Below are 16,165 nucleotides of genomic sequence, written 5' to 3'. Positions count from 1 at the left end.
CTAAAGGAATCAAATCGCCGTTTAAATTTTTCGGATATCTGTTGCAGACGTTGCTTAGCAAGCTCACGATCAGCGGCAATATCAATATGTGGTTCAAACCTATTACTATCAACGACTTCATTTAACTTGGCTTGCACAATAGGTGTATTTGCCTCTACTCCTATTAATAATCGCAGCGGTGAAAAACCAGTGGATTTTTGAACCGTTGTATTAATAGATTGTTGAACTTTCCACAATCCGCTCGGCCAATCTGACGGTTCATTACATATGGTACTTAACATATTGATTATCGTTGATACATAACGTTCAACTTGGCCGTTACCTCTCGGTGTACCTGTGGCTATCATGTGGTGCTTAATATGTAATTCTCTAAAAAGATTTTGTATGTGACGAGAACTGAAATTGGTTCCACGATCAGTTACAATTAAGGATGGTGTGCCAAACAAAGTAATAGTTTCTTTTATAATTGGTATTAATTCCTGACTATTTAGTGTTATTAGTGGTTTTAATAAGCAAAATTTAGTAAAACCGTCAACTATAATCAAAATATATTTATAACCTTCTTCAGTGAGAGTGAAGGGTCCAGTACAGTCTAAATGTATAGTGTGAAACGGAATATTAATTTTAGTAATTGGATGCAAATAGCCTTGCTTAGGACCAGAATGCCCTTTTCTCTCCGTACAAATTAAACAATGAAATATATATTTTTTTATAAACACTACCATTCTAGGAAAACAAAAATACTCTCTTATTTTATGAAAGACTTTATATGGTCCAACGTGACAATTATCATCATGAAACCATTTTAAAATGCTTAATCTATAACCCTTCGGTACAAACATTTTAGGTTCCTCTTCATGGTTACTTTTATAACATAACAAGTCATTTTTAATTAAATAACGATTAGAATCTATCTCACCGGTTTGTAACTGAGAAATAATAGTCTGGGTCTCTAGGTCATTGTTTTGAGCAGTTTTTAACCATGATTGTGAACTAACATTGTCATCGGAGATCTCAATTAAACTAATCTCGGGAAGGGATTGGGATTGACATTTAGAAATTGGGGACTCAACAGGATTCCGGCTAAGAAAATCTACATGACTAATAAATTTACCCTTCCTATACTTAATATCGAACCGGAAATCTTGCATAAAGGTCCACCAACGAGCAACTCGTGGTGATAAATCTTTTTTTGTCATTGTTGACTTTATCGAATTACAATCGGTAACTATAGTAAAGTAAATTCCAAGGAGGTAAACTCTGAAATGCTTCAGAGCATTATAAATACCTAACGTTTCTAGGTCATAAGAGCAATACTTGGCTTCTGTCGGAGTAGTTCTTTTACTATAGTATGCAACGACTTTATTAACATTATTAACTCTTTGTAAAAGTATTGCCCCGTAGCCGATCGAACTAGCGTCGGTGTGTAGTTCTGTAGGATACTCTGGATTAAAAATGGTTAAGAGAGGTTTTGAAACAAGGTGATCTATTATATATTTTCTAGCCACATCCTGCTCGAGGCCCCACTCCCATTTTTGGTCAATTTTCAACAATTTACTAATACAAGCTGTTCGTGAAGCAAAGTCAGGAATAAATTTACGAAAATAGCTAGACAGTCCCATAAATTGCCTAATTTGTTTAACATTACGAGGTATAGGGGAATGTACTAAAGCAGCCACTTTGGATTGACTAGGCCTAACACCGTCACGGGAGATATGCCTACCTAAATATTCAATGTTATCGACAAAGAATTTACATTTTTTTAAATTCACTGTGAATCCATTAGAACTAAGTGCTGCAATCGTTTGTTCTAAATAATCTAGCCCTTGTTCAATACATCTAAACGGAATTAGAATATCGTCAATATATATTACTAAAAATTTTAAATCTTTGACAGCTTTAGAGATTGCTCTCTGGAACACCGATGGACCGTTACAAATGCCAAATGGCATCTTTAAAAATTCATAATGCCCATCAGGTGTTACAAAAGCCGTATATTTTGTAGAGTTGTCAGAAACAGGTATTTGATAAAAACCATTTTTCATATCAATTGATATAAAAAGATTAGATTGACCTAACTTATCGATTTGGTCCTCAATAAGAGGGAGTGGGTATCTATCTCTTTCTATCAATTTATTTAACGCTCTGTAATCAACACACATTCTATCACTTCCATCTTTCTTTTTAACTAAAATTATAGGACTGGCAAACGAAGAATTACTCTCTTTTATTATCCGTTTATCTAATAAATCTTGTACTATTTCTTTAACCTTTTCTCTTTCTATTGGGGCTAATCTATAAGGTCTATAGTATACAACTTCTTTCCTTTTTAGTTTTATCTCTAATTCCCCACACCTAACGTTTCCCATAGATTCCAAAACAGAGGGATATTTTTGAAAAATGATTTTAATTTTGTTCTGTAACTCTTTATCTAAGTGCTCCAACATTAATGTAAGTTCTGTAAACTGATCGTCACTATGAACGTCTAAAAAATTTATTTCTAAATTGCTTTTATGTTTTCGCACTAAACGAGAGCCTACGGAATCTGTCACTATTTCAATATCAGAATATTGTATAGCATTTCTACCTATTAACAGATCATAATGGCAATCAACGTCCCTAATTACATAGATGTCTAATTCTATACAAAGTTCCGGGAATTGAACCGGTACTGTTATCTTCGCAAAAACTTGTATACTTCCTTTACCTATTCCATAAACATAAAAAACACATGGTACGAGAGGGCATTCAAGGCGTTTTGCAACAGACTCCTTTACAATACTGCAATTGGCTCCAGTATCAATAAGCGAGTCTAGTGTTACATTATTAATAGATACTTTAGTTAGCTTTAGTTCGGATTTCCTAAAAAATTAACCTCCTTTTCACACGCAGGGACATTGTTACTGTTTACTTGCGGTTTGAATCGACAAAAAGCGCTTACATGACCGGGTTTTTTACAAAACGTGCAGAAATCTCTAACAAATTCGCGATCTCGTGTGTTTGGTTTATTTTTCTGTAAACCAGTGAACACCATAGGACACTGCGCTTTTGTATGTCCTAATTTACTACATACAAAACATTTTATTTCGTTAGACTTATCCTCAAATTTAGGACGCTTAGAATAATTAGGAATAAAAGAATTTTTGGAATACCTATTATCTTGCTCTAAAAGTCGTTTTTTAATTTTGACATATGAAGTAAATAATGCAATAAGTTCGGATGTATTTCTAACATTGCTATTGAAAGACGCCATTCTTACATTTACATCGGTTATACTACCACACACTAATTCAACTAATTGTATTTCACTAAAAGCAATCTTTGTATTACGTAACAGTCTTATCTTTTCTCTAGCATATTCGCAATAGGAAATGGCCGAGTCAGAGGTATATAACGCTGCTTTTTGTAACTTTTCCGTAAGATTTTTTTTTTCAGGAAATAAAGCTGTTAACTCTCTACGTAAATTCTCCCAAGAACGACCTTCTTCGGGATCCCAAGTCTCGAACCATAACAGCGCAGACCCTTTTAAAGCTTTACCTGCCTTAGCGACGGTAGCAATGCTACTCCACCCGAACTCCTTGGAGAGCGTTTCGAGGTTGTTGCACCAGGACTCAGCACCGAGGTCGCTCGCAGTTGGGTCGAAGACTGGTAAAACGATGTCGTCATCTCTCCGTTGTACACCGGAAAGAGTATCCTTCATCGCCTTAAGAAGTTCTTGTAACACAGGGAGATCCATTTCTAATACTGAAATAAATAATCAATGTTAATATTGTGGATTTCGTGGACACTATCCCACTTCTGATGTGAGATTTATGTTTATATGCTTTAAGAATTTAGTTATAAGTAAATAAAATAGCAAATTAAGGTTGTTGAAGTAAAAGAGGTTATGAAATACACGTGTTTATTATATTTACCAGTGAAGACACAATACATACATTAACCACAAAATTATAATAAAAGGACTAGTTTATAATTAATTTATCCATCTAGAGAACAACTACACATATTTACCTGATAGTTGGAAAAAATAACAACTTAACTTTCAATGACTGATCGCTTAGCTTCAACAGAGGGAAAAGAGGACGATCCTTCTCGAACCCACTATTTAAAGCTTTTGCCATAGACAAATATCAATTGCCTTTACTACTGACCATAAATAAATATCTATGGTAATGATTCTATACATATATTTCTTATTATTAAAATATCATATTCATTATAATTTTATAGTAATTAATTAAAGTATTTTTATCGTAATAATATATATAACTTAAATATAAATAAACATTTCTGATCTATAACTTAATCATCCAAATTATATACATGTCTTAGACACCAAATTATAAAAAAGTCAAATGTCAATTCATTGTCAAATGTAATAGTTATTTATATGTTTATCTCTTTCTATTTAAGTCTATAAATCTATTACACGCAAAAACACAGTAAGCAATTTACGTGTTTGTTCGAATTGTTTGTACAGTCATGGAGAACAGCGATGTTTTTCGCAAAAAAAGTGCAAAAAATGTGATATGTCACATCACACTCTCATGCATGATGTGGAACCTCAGCAACCTAGCAGCAGCGAGCACCGAATTAATAAATCACTATCGACTTCATCGACATCTCATGCTGTGAACAATATTACTAATGAGGAAAAAGAAGTTTTGTTAGCGACTGTACTTTTAAAAGTGAAGGCAATCGATGGAAATTATATGAACATAAGAGGTTTACTTGATCAAGGTTCACAAGTTAGCCTTATTACGGAGCATGCCGCGCAACTTCTCAGATTACCGCGGCGAAAAATGAGCGCCGTTGTGTCGGATATCGGGTCATTGGCCGGTAATTGCAAAGGTTCTATTAACTTAGAATGCAAATCGATTAATTTGGAATACGAATTCAACATACAAACGTTAATTATGAAAAAACTTATAAACAAGCTACCAACTTCATCTTTTTCAATAGAAAATTGGAATTATATACAAAACTTAAAACTAGCCGATCCACACTTCAATATGTCGGGTCAGATCGACTTACTACTACTTACTATTGGGTGCCGACATATATTCAGAACTTTTATTAAATGGAGTCATACGAGGGGACAGAGATTTCCCTGTGGCTCAACAAACTAAAGTGAGTTGGATTTTATATGGAAATGTAAAGACTTTTAACTGTTGTGTGACACTTAATGACCTTGAGAATATGTCACGTTTTTGGGAAACTAAAGAAATCACTCATTCAACTACTTTAACAAACGAAGAGCAATACTGTGAAGAATTTTACAACTCAACTACTAGAAGATTGGACGACGGAAAATACGCGGTTCAGATGCCTATGAAACTAACTAATGACACGTGTTTAGAAGCTACAAGACCACAGGCTCAAGCGCAATTTTTACAACTCGAAAGAAAAATGGTGAGAAATACCGACTTATCTAAGGAATATAACCCACTTTATGAACGATTACATTGCACTGGGTCATATGAAACCTGTAACAGAAGAAACGAGGAGTAAGAGTCAAGTCTACTTACCTCACCACGGCGTGCTGAGGGCGGAGTCCACCACTACAAAATTAAGGGTAGTTTTTAACGCATCGTATAAAACAAGGAATAACAGCAGCCTCAACGATTTAATGTACTCCGGTCCCAACTTACAAAAAGATATGTTCACCCTACTTATTAATTGGAGAACTTTTAAATATGTTTTTACGGCGGATATAGAAAAAATGTATCGTAATATTTGGATAGAGGAACAACAATAAAATTTACAAACTATAATTTGGAGATCTTCCCCAGAACAGCCTCTCCAGGAGTGGCAATTATGCACTGTAACCTATGGAATGAAAAGTGCACCTTACTTAGCAATGCGAACTTTACATCAGCTGGCAGTAGACGAGAAAGATAGTTATCCGGAAGCTGTAAAAATTTTACAAAACTATTTTTACATGGATGACTTGGTCTATGGACACAATAATATGGAAGAGGGGAAGCAACTGATTTTTAACTTAATTAAATTACTAACAAACGGAGGATTTAACTTAATAAAATGGAAAAGCAATGAAAAAGCTATATCGGAAGAAAATCCTGCTGACTGTGCCACTCGAGGGCTGTACCCAACACAACTTCAAAAATTCAATCTTTGATGGGAAGGGCCAGCCTGGTTAAAAACATATAGTATAAAAAATTGCCAAGATAATAACATGACCTACTTAATAGACAATGGCCAACAGTCAACAAAATGCTGCGTGGCGATTTACAAAATGTGTGAAATCGTAAAAATTATATTACACAAATATAGCAGCTACAAGCGCGTAACTCGAGTACTTGGCTGGATAATACGAATAATAAATATCCATATTCGCAAGAAGTCAATAAACTTTAATTATAACTTAGCCGACTGTGACAACAATAAAAATAGGATTATGTGTTAAACTGCAACAGAAATTATTGAAGCGGAGGAGATAATTATTAAAAATGTGCAACGGGAATATTTTGGAGAAGAAATTGTACACTTGGAGAAGAATAGAATAATACCATCGAAAAGTAACTTATTGAAGTTGACTCCATTTCTCGATGCAAAGTGGTTATTACGCGTCAAAGGGCGCCTTATTAAAGCATATTTACCTCCCGAAACAAAACATCCAATTATTCTTCCCTCTACAGGAAGATTAACGGAGATTATTATCCAGGAGGCACATCGCAATACTCTTCATGGCGGCGCTCGGTTAACTTTAGCTTATATACGTCTTAAATACTAGATTATTGGGGGTAACAGGACAGTAAAGAAAGAATTACGGCAGTGCGTAAGATGTCATCGTTTCAAAACCCATCGGAACGAACAAATTATGGGAGACTTGCCGAAAGAGAGAGTAATTCCAACGAGACCTTTTACAAACACTGGTGTAGATTTCACCGGGCACGTAGATGGGAAGATTAACAAAGGGAGAGGAGTCAAAACATGCAAAGCCTACATAGCTATCTTTATTTGCATGGTTACAAAAGCTGTACATCTTGAATTAGTTTCGGATTTAACTACGCAAGCATTTCTCGCCGCCTTCAAAAGAATGTGTGCACGCAGGGGTACACCAAAACAGATGTACTCAGACAATGGTACAAATTTTGTAAGAGCTGCTAAACTACTTCAAGAAGACTTTGATCGAACCCACACTTTCCGTTCATCTGAATTTTATGATGAAACGAGTAACATGAAGCTTCAATGGCATTTTAACGCACCTTTTTGGCCAACAGCTGGTGGCCTTTGGGAAGCTGCCGTTAAATCAATGAAATATCATTTAAAACGAGTTTTAGGAGAGCAGAAGCTGACTTATGAACAATTTTATACCTTACTCACTCAAATTGAGGCCTGTTTAAATTCACGCTCGCGTTGTACATTAACGGAAGACGTGGAAGACCTAGAATATCTCACTCCGGGTCATTTTCTCATCGATGGTTCCTTATTATCTCCACCACATGAAGAAGAAAACCTTAATCAAATTCACTTAAGAAATAGATGGAGATTGATAGAACAAATGAACTTACACATATGGAAACGCTATATATACTATACTATATATGATATATACATCAACTGCAAGTAAGGAGCAAGTGGAAACAAACTAGAAAAAATTTAGAGAAAGGAAATCTGATGCTGGTGAAGGATGAACACGTACCTCCTGGAAGATGGGCCATCGGAAGAGTTATAGAGCTACATAAAGGCGATGACGACAGGGTCCGAGTAGTCACCATTAAAACTAAAAAGGGGTTACTGAAACGACCTATAATAAAACTGTCACCATTGCCACAGCAAACAAATTTGCGTAACAAAGAAGAAATACAAAGCGAAAATCTTAAAAAACAACGAGAACGAGGTTGTACAAAAATAAAGAAAGCAAATTTATTGTCATATTCCTTATGACTATGATAACTACAATGGGAATTGTAAATTCAGCACCAACAAATAATAACTTTGAGGTCACATTCATACAAAATAACCATCCAATGTATTTCGACGAGGCAGGAAAACTACAGTTAACACATGACGAATGGACGCTTTTGATTTATTATAACTTAACTTCATACTGGGAAGCTTCGAGTAAAATCAACATTCATATTGACCAGATGGACAGACTGTGCCAGAGAATATCACATGATGCGAAGCAGTCGTTAATCAATTACGTCATGAATTGCATCATTTACTTGAATATAATACAATGTTATTGCCATCGCATTCACGGCAGAAGAGAGGCTATTTCGATGGAGTTGGAAAATTAGCAAGAACACTTTTTGGGGTTTTAGACGCAGATTTTGCTCAAAAATACGAAAGAGATATTCTAAACTTACAAAATAACGATAATTACCTATTATAACTTATAAAGAACCAAACACTTATTATTGAAGCCGAAAATATCTTAGTGAAAAGAAATACTGAACTTATTGATAAACGATTAATCCGTTTTACAAGCAATAAATGCCTACATGAATCAAACTTGCAGCGCTGTTACAAAAATTGAAAATAGAGCACATATATTGTACACAATAAATGATATCAATTCCGCTGCGGTGACGTCATCTTTTCAGCTTTCACCTATTCCATCTTTCACCTATTCCATTTCTAAGAGAAGGTCGTTTAAAAATGGTACAAATCTTCTCAGATTTCATCGCAATTAACTTGGTAAAAAACTTATATATAACGCTGAAAGAACAAGATATACAGCATTGCACGTCTTAGGGAGAAGATGAATTCACGTGTATTGCGAGCCAGCCTGTATACAGCTTACAAAATAAGGATGCACCCTGTGAAGCGAAAGTATTCAGTCAACAAACGTCATTATCGTGAATCATCGAGGACACAAAATGCAAAGAAACGTGGATAAAACTACACAGACCGAATGTCTGGCTGTCTACATTGTGCGACAAACAGCTGATGCGCGTCATATGCGGCGATCACGTTACACCGGCGCCGGCGGTCATTGACGGGACGGGAGTCATCGTATTGAAGCCTAAATGCTTACTACAGATAAAACACGCGACTTTGTTTACGTACAATCATCTGGGAAGCAAATTGAACATGAATGCAAATATTACCATTCCTACTCTAAACTCTACTATTAACAACATATTTAATAATATAATATTCTTAATTGAACTAAAAAAATACATAATAAACCATATATAGACATTTAGTGTACAAAGGTGGACTTATCTCTATAAGAGATCTCTTCCAGTCAACCAGTGGAAGTGGATGAGTGATGAAGAGTAAACTATTATAATACATATATATAAATATATACATATATATATACAATATACATACACTATATAATATATATATTAGAGATGAAAATGCGGTAAAAAAGCAATAAATTGTTCAAGATCTGCGTGCTTAGGGAAGCAAGAATATATTTTTTTAATTTGGATTTAAAAGAGATTATGGATGAGCTTCTCTGGATGGATTTTGGGAGTTGGTTCCATAAGGATGCGGCATGGACTGAAAAGGATTTTTGCAGGAATTTGGTGTTGCTCTTCGGAATATCAAGCATCGGTATGACACAAGATCTCCTAGAGCGTGTAGGAGTGGGAAGTACGGTAAAGCGGGAGCGTAGATAAGAAGGGAAATGTTGATAGTTAAGGATTTTAAACAAAAGTGAGAGGATGTGCATATCTCGGCGAAGTCGGATTGGGAGCCAATTAAGCTGAGCTCGAAATTGGGAAACGTGATCGTATTTACGTAGACCAAAGACAAAGCGTATAGTGAGGTTTGGAAGTCGCTCTAGCTTGTTAAGTAGCTCCTCCGTCACATCTAAATAGCAGACGTCAGCGTAGTCAAGAATTGGCAAGAGAAGAGATTGCGCTAGCATAATTTTGGTTTTATGAGGGAGGAAATATTGGAGACGCTTAAGAGAATGGAAAGAGAAATGTATGCGTTTGCTGATGTCATTAATATGCGACGCCCAGGACATATTACTGTCAAAAGTTAGACCTAAGTTTTTAATTTTATTACAGTATTTAACTTTAATCTTAGTTGGAAGACCGTGCAGTTGAACATCACGGAATTAGATATTCCAGCTACAGATTTTAAAAAAGTCGAACGACAAGTAGCTTATCAAAAGCAGCAAGAAACTTTGCCCGTGACCTCAAATTTCACATCTCACGATATATACTTTTACTCAGTAACTTCTTTGCTGTTGGGAGCGATCGCTACGTTTCTATTTTATTTCATAATAAAAAGATAGATTAAGAAACTAAAGAAGGAAAGGAAAGCTAAGGAAACACAATTGTTCGAGGAACCGAAAGAGTGTAAGGAAGGAATCGAAATGCGGGAAAGACGAACAACGCATTCTACACCGCTGGAGCTTGCGAAAATATAATACTTTTGAAGATATGTCAAAGTGATTTCTTTCTTGATGTATTTCGAATCATATTAATTATTTTTAATGTTTACTTTTATTCTTTTAAACTTTATTTCAAACGTATTTTCTTTTGTATATGTTTTGCTGTACTGGATGCCCATCCACCATTTGTATCTTTTGTATCTTGTCTCGGGAGCATGTACGGTTCACGTACAGATTTTTATATAGCTGACGACGCGACCTCGTTTAGGACGCGTTAGAACAAAATATATTTAAATGAATAGTCGTACAATTAACATCGCAGTTGACGGGCGGCTATCACCGCGGATTGGCATCCAACTTAAACTTTGTAACTTACGCAATAAACTTTTTACTCGCTAATCCTGTGGTTTAAATATCAACTCAACTCTTCTACGAGCCATACAAAATCTTTCACAAAATCTTATAGTTCTATGTTAGGCGCTAAAAGTTTACTTCCGTAGCATTAATCGTTTTACTTTAGTTATAAAAGAGACTATGTCATTTAAGTATTATCAAAAGTAAATGCATAAATATTAGTGTATTACAACTAATGTCTATTCGTAGAAAGATGGGTCAAATAGATATTATTATATGTAAACTAAATGGTATAAATATGGCCGCCCATGTTGGGGAAGCCATTACTGTTTTGGTAACTGAAGAATTAAGAAGAAATAAGGGGAAACTCTGCTGAAATAATAAAGGAATTACTAAGTAGAAGTGTGTCGTTGGAATAATCCAGAAAATTCAACGGTCCTAATACCTCATAAAATTATTTTAAAGATTTGGGATTTTATTATTAAACTTGATTACAAAATATGTTACTTCGAAACAGACAGCATTGATTGAAGAAGTCTCTTAATTTCTCGTCTTCACATAAACATGTAGTGCAATTTCCAAACAATCGTCGTTATACTTCTCTTCCTCTTTCACTTCTTCAGTGACGTGCTCCATCTATTCTCTGTGGTGACGCGCTGTCATCTGTCACTCATAGCGTCATAACTTTGCCGCGATCGGATACAAAATTTATAACTGACATTATTGACATTAATAAGTTATTGATAGTGTAGTTGAAGCAATATTACACAGTACAGTTATAGCAATAAAACATCAAGCGATCATTTTTGAATCAATATTCAAAACGCTGAGTGTCCAAAAATGACTAAAACTAAATATACGCGGTATGTCTGGTGAAGAGTTTCATTTAAAACAGCAAGCTTTAAATTTACTCCTCGCAGAGTATGTATAAACAAATTGATATACATAGCAAGTAGGCGATGAATTTACTCTACTTGGACTATGACGCTTGGAACTTCTTTAGCACCAGGATAACTATGACGCGTGGTAGACCACCACCACCACCACCGGCCGGCCGGCAATAATATTAAAGTCAACATTGTAAAGGCATTTCCGTATTTATGTTTCGGTCTTGTTTGTTAGTTTGTTAGTTCGTTTTGCCACTAAAATACGTGTATAAGCTACACATTCTAAATAAATAAATAAAATGTATTTACTTCAGTTCGTGGTGACGTTAGACTCTAGGTATCACTCTAGGACATTAGGTATCATTCTCTACTGATTGCCAATTGACTATTGTGTAAACAACAATTTACTAAACCAAATAGACTATAATCTATACTAATATAATAAAGCGGAAGAGTTTGTTTGTTTGTTTGTTTGTTTGAACGCTAAGATCTCTGGATCTACTGGATCGATTTACTTTGTTTTTGTTATGTATGAAAGCTGCATTCTTCAGAAGTGCTATAGGCTATATAATATTACATTACACATATATACTAATAAATTAAAATACTTTCTAATTTGACATGCAATTTATTCTGCCATGTTAATAACAACCGTCGTCGCTACGCGACCGCGTCCCGCGTTACCGCGTCATTTTGATATCCGTCATCCTTATGAAAATAAATATAATAGTCACTTTTAACATTTCATCTAGATTGAAATTATATTTCTATAGAAATTATATTCTTATATTTCAAGCAGGCGTAGCCGCGTCCGGGTCCGCTAGTTCTAAATAAAATAGAGTTAAAGAGTTACAAGTTAAATTTGAATATTGATTCGAACATTATCTTGCTAGCTTATAACAAAACAACATTATAAAATTAAATTAAGTGATAGGACTTGTACTAACATCTAATGGAAAGTTTATTATATTTAGTAAAATAATACAAATTGACTGGGCGTATGGGTACCTCAATATGAATAAGAAATAGTATGAATTAAACTATTTTATTGTACATATATAATGTTTATTACAACAGGTGTATTTGGCGACCGGTCACTGCTTGTTGGCGGCCTCGTGCAGCTTCTTCTGCACCTGCTCGGCCTGCTTCACGAAGTCGTCGTAGGCCTGCTTGATCTGGGGGGCTACCTTCTGGTTGGTCTGCTCAATGCTAGCTGCTACTTCTTTGGCTAGCTTTTGAGTTTCCTGTGAATAACATGAATTTTTAATATAATTTATATATTTTATCATCTTATAGATCTAGTTTAATCTATGTATCGTCTCTCCTTTTCGCTTAAAACATTGTTTTATAAATGTTTTGCAACACATGTGATGCTTGACTTGTTAGTAAATGACGTGATCTATAGTAGTACCTCCACGGTGTTCTTGACGGCCGCCTGCAGCTTGTCGCGCAGCTGCTGCGCCTGCTGCTCCACTTCGGGATGAGCTTGGCGCAGCTCCTCCGCGGTGCGCTGGAGGGAGGCGCGCGACTGCTCCAGGGCCTCCTTCGCCTTGCCGTTGGCGTCGCTCAGCTGTGCCAATTATTATATATTATATTATTATGTTCAAGTGTTTCCAGCTCTACATCAATTGAACAGAATTAGTAACCTATACGTACATAATTGTTTTATGATGCAGAAATAGTTCAATTATTGGGCCTTAAATTATTTTTTATATTAAAACTTTGATAATACTAAATCAAATAAAATATCACTTTCATGCCGTTTCAGACATTCCTCCGATTTTTTTCGATGCATTGAGTGGATGAACTCAGCACGCACGTGGCACAGCGAATAAATTAAAATATTAATAAATAATAATTAATTTCCCCAAATGGGGATCGAACCTAAAACGGCCACGTAAGTAATTAGTGCTTTATTTTTTGTAATCTAGACCCCAGGTCACTTTCAAGCGATAATAAATATATGAATTTATCACTATAATGCTCGAGAAAATTAGATAGCGTTACAAAAACAAGGTTAAATGAAGAGCACTCACCGCGCTCTGCAGGCTGTTGGAGAGAGCCGATAGCTGCTGCAGTACTGAGTCCGAGCCCTCCTTCAGCGCCTTGTTGAATTCTTGCGAGTTCTTGGAGCTGCTCAGGGCATTGAACTGTTCCGAGACGATCTTCTGGAACTCGGACGCGTGCTTCTCCAGGTCTTGCAATACCGACGGCGCCTCGCGACGAACTTGTCTTGCTGTTGCCTGATATTATATCAATATTAAGCGTCATTAAAACTACTCTCAAAATTTATATAAAAATATGAAAGTAATAATGAAATAGTAGCAAGAAGTTATGAAAATTTAGAAATAACTTACCAGAGCCAGGCAGGCAAAGAACATCACGATAAATTTGGCCATTTTAAGATGGATAATGCGAGCAGTTGTTGAGAACTGGAGAACACGGAGCAGTATGCTAGGTCCGGGAGCAGCGACAGTATATAAAGCTCAACCTCGAGGGGCGTGCGTGGAGCGGGGGATGCGGAGGGGAGGGGAGGGGTGTTGGTCCGATAGTGCGTCTCTCAAAGAAATTTTCCTGCACACGGTAAACACAGCCGCCTTGTGCCCTGTTTACAAAGTACAAACTGCAGTCATTAGGCGATGAGCAGTAATCATGTAATGACCCACCACCGGCACCGGTGCAGATAGCGCGACCCTGGCCCTGCGTCCTCCTGCGACCTCGAGGTCAATGTGGCAGTGAATCAATAGCTCCTAGCGAAGATCAGAGGAAACTATTATGTATGTACATATGTATTACAGGGATTTTTGGTTTGAATTAGCAAAATTTTTTAATCTGGCAACAAAAATAGCTCATAGTAGAGTCATGATATGCGCATATTATATTTTGTAAAATACCTATAACCTAGTAATTCAAAGCCCGCAAGTCACTTGGAGTGGAGTGAAGTGAAATGAAGAGTCCCTACTCGTACATAGTGACTATTTTTTGAGAAAGTATAAGAACTAAACAATTTTTTGTCTCATGAATTATAATAGAGGACATTTTAGATACATGTACCTACATGTAATAAATTTCATATTAATCAGTTTTAAAACAAAAAAAATATTTAGCGTTATATTGTAAAAATTTCGTTCGGGTATTTGAACTGCGCAAGATAAAGAGGTCAATGGTGAATGTCAAGGATTGCGACACGTCCCGAACACAACGATAGCGATGTATCTGATCGCACACATCGCGTCGTGATAAAGCCAGACCCCTTGTACACTCGCGCATATATGAGCATGCGCACGCCGCAATCCCGCCGCAATCCCGCCGCAATCCCGCACACAAAGCAAGCTAGGCAGAGGGAACATCAGGTTAAGACACTCCGTTCCCCACTTTCCGCCGAATTTTGAAGGCACTACGTGTTGAGTCGCGTAACTCAACGCCGCGCTTTGCCTCCTCGACACCAGAGCGAAGAAATGGAAATATAAATTTAAATAAATATTTCATTTCTTGAGTGGGGATCGAACCCACACCCGGTCGCGTTTACAGTCACACTTTGTGCCCTTGCGCCAAACCTGGCCTAAACGCCTTTTTTGGCGCCATTTTTGCTGATGATTTAAATTGATTCCTTTAAAATACTTAAAACATTTTTACAATATTGGCATATTTTAAAATATTTTTTTATGAATGTTATTGGAACACATTGTTTGTACTTTATTAGTCAACTGTCGATATAATTTCAAGATATTGGAGCATGAAGGCACTCCGTAGAGACCAGGGACTCCTAGATACTTGCGGGATAAACAAGACATTTAATTATAAACAACGTATTATGAAGGGCAAGGGGCACCATAGGTTATTAACAAATGCCTCTATGACATAAAATATGTAAAATATGCGCTTGTAAGTTTACAACATGAGAGTGTCTTGTTTTTATAGACTAAGAATGAAAGTGACATGAAATATTTTTTAGGAAATCCGAACACGCAGATCAGTTCCATAGGTAAGTACGTGACGACATTCATAGGAGGTAGGTATATCATTTTTCTCCTCTAATTAATATTGGGAAACAATCACCGTAATCCGTACCGAACTCGAAAACTTGACGATAAAATGTATTAAATTTTCAGTATTGTGAAAGTTTGGGATTTTTAGTCTACTAAAATATTATACTAATTTTAAGTTTGTTTGTGTTTACTATGAGTCGCCTATCTGCCTAGCTCGGCAATAGCAACAGCACGTCGTTCATAATGAACACAAAGTCCAATACGGCGGTGTATACATGCTAATTAAGAGACAAACATTTATTTTTGTTAATAGAGTAGTAAATATCTCTATTTCAAATTCGTTTTTTTAAACTTATTTTTCCTACACGATGTAATGTACTACACTTACAATATAAGAGTCCGTCAGGAGGGCAGGTACTAGGCGGAGGACTGGTGAGAGCTGGTAAGGCCTGAGAGGGCAGGCGGTAGGTGTCTCTCGCAGAGAGGAGAGGAATAGAACTAACTCAGCGTCGACGCCGGCTTCCTCATTACGCTTCACACTCGCGCGCCAGGGTTGGCACCGCGACCTGCTCTCTGCTATATACATTCCTTTTATATGTGAGACCATC

At 36.3% G+C, this 16,165-nt stretch overlaps 2 protein-coding genes across 4 annotated transcripts; both read right to left on the bottom strand.

The window, feature by feature from the left end:
- Positions 1-741: 741 nt before the first annotated feature.
- LOC146540831 (uncharacterized) lies at positions 742-4,256 on the bottom strand. The gene is made up of 2 exons (XM_085201586.1): positions 4,012-4,256; positions 742-3,744 (listed from the first exon to the last, which is right to left on the bottom strand). Exon 2 carries the CDS (start codon positions 3,734-3,736, stop codon positions 2,849-2,851), a length of 888 nt encoding a protein of 295 aa, XP_085057712.1. The 5' UTR covers positions 3,737-3,744; positions 4,012-4,256; the 3' UTR covers positions 742-2,848.
- Positions 4,257-12,599: 8,343 nt separating this feature from the next.
- Positions 12,600-16,097, bottom strand: LOC146540830 (apolipophorin-3-like). Of its 3 annotated transcripts, none has more exons than XM_085199744.1 (5): positions 15,946-16,097; positions 13,926-14,318; positions 13,605-13,811; positions 12,980-13,138; positions 12,600-12,812 (listed from the first exon to the last, which is right to left on the bottom strand). In XM_085199744.1, exons 2-5 carry the CDS (start codon positions 13,965-13,967, stop codon positions 12,663-12,665), a joined length of 558 nt encoding a protein of 185 aa, XP_085055870.1. In that variant the 5' UTR covers positions 13,968-14,318; positions 15,946-16,097; the 3' UTR covers positions 12,600-12,662. The 3 variants fall into 3 exon arrangements, with proteins under 3 accessions (XP_085055870.1, XP_085055880.1, XP_085055891.1); XM_085199754.1 differs by having other exon boundaries at positions 13,926-14,173; positions 15,946-16,092; XM_085199765.1 differs by having other exon boundaries at positions 13,926-14,191; positions 15,946-16,055.
- Between the last annotated feature and the right edge of the window lie 68 nt (positions 16,098-16,165).

This window comes from Heliconius melpomene, chromosome 2 (genome assembly GCF_056956725.1).
Source record: "Heliconius melpomene rosina isolate 202511_hmr_F chromosome 2, ASM5695672v1, whole genome shotgun sequence".
Taxonomy (NCBI): Eukaryota; Metazoa; Arthropoda; class Insecta; order Lepidoptera; family Nymphalidae; genus Heliconius; species Heliconius melpomene.
This window is presented reverse-complemented; position numbering and strand designations above follow the sequence as displayed.

Excerpts from the sequence above, each read along its gene's own strand:
- LOC146540831 (XM_085201586.1), bottom strand. The coding sequence starts at position 3,736 with ATGGATCTCCCTGTGTTACAAGAACTTCTTAAGGCGATGAAGGATACT.
- LOC146540830 (XM_085199744.1), bottom strand. The coding sequence starts at position 13,967 with ATGGCCAAATTTATCGTGATGTTCTTTGCCTGCCTGGCTCTG. Across the intron at positions 13,812-13,925 it reads TCTTTGCCTGCCTGGCTCTG|GCAACAGCAAGACAAGTTCG; the intron begins GTAAGTTATTTC and ends ATATAATATCAG. Across the intron at positions 13,139-13,604 it reads CCAACAGCCTGCAGAGCGCG|CTGAGCGACGCCAACGGCAA; the intron begins GTGAGTGCTCTT and ends TAATTGGCACAG.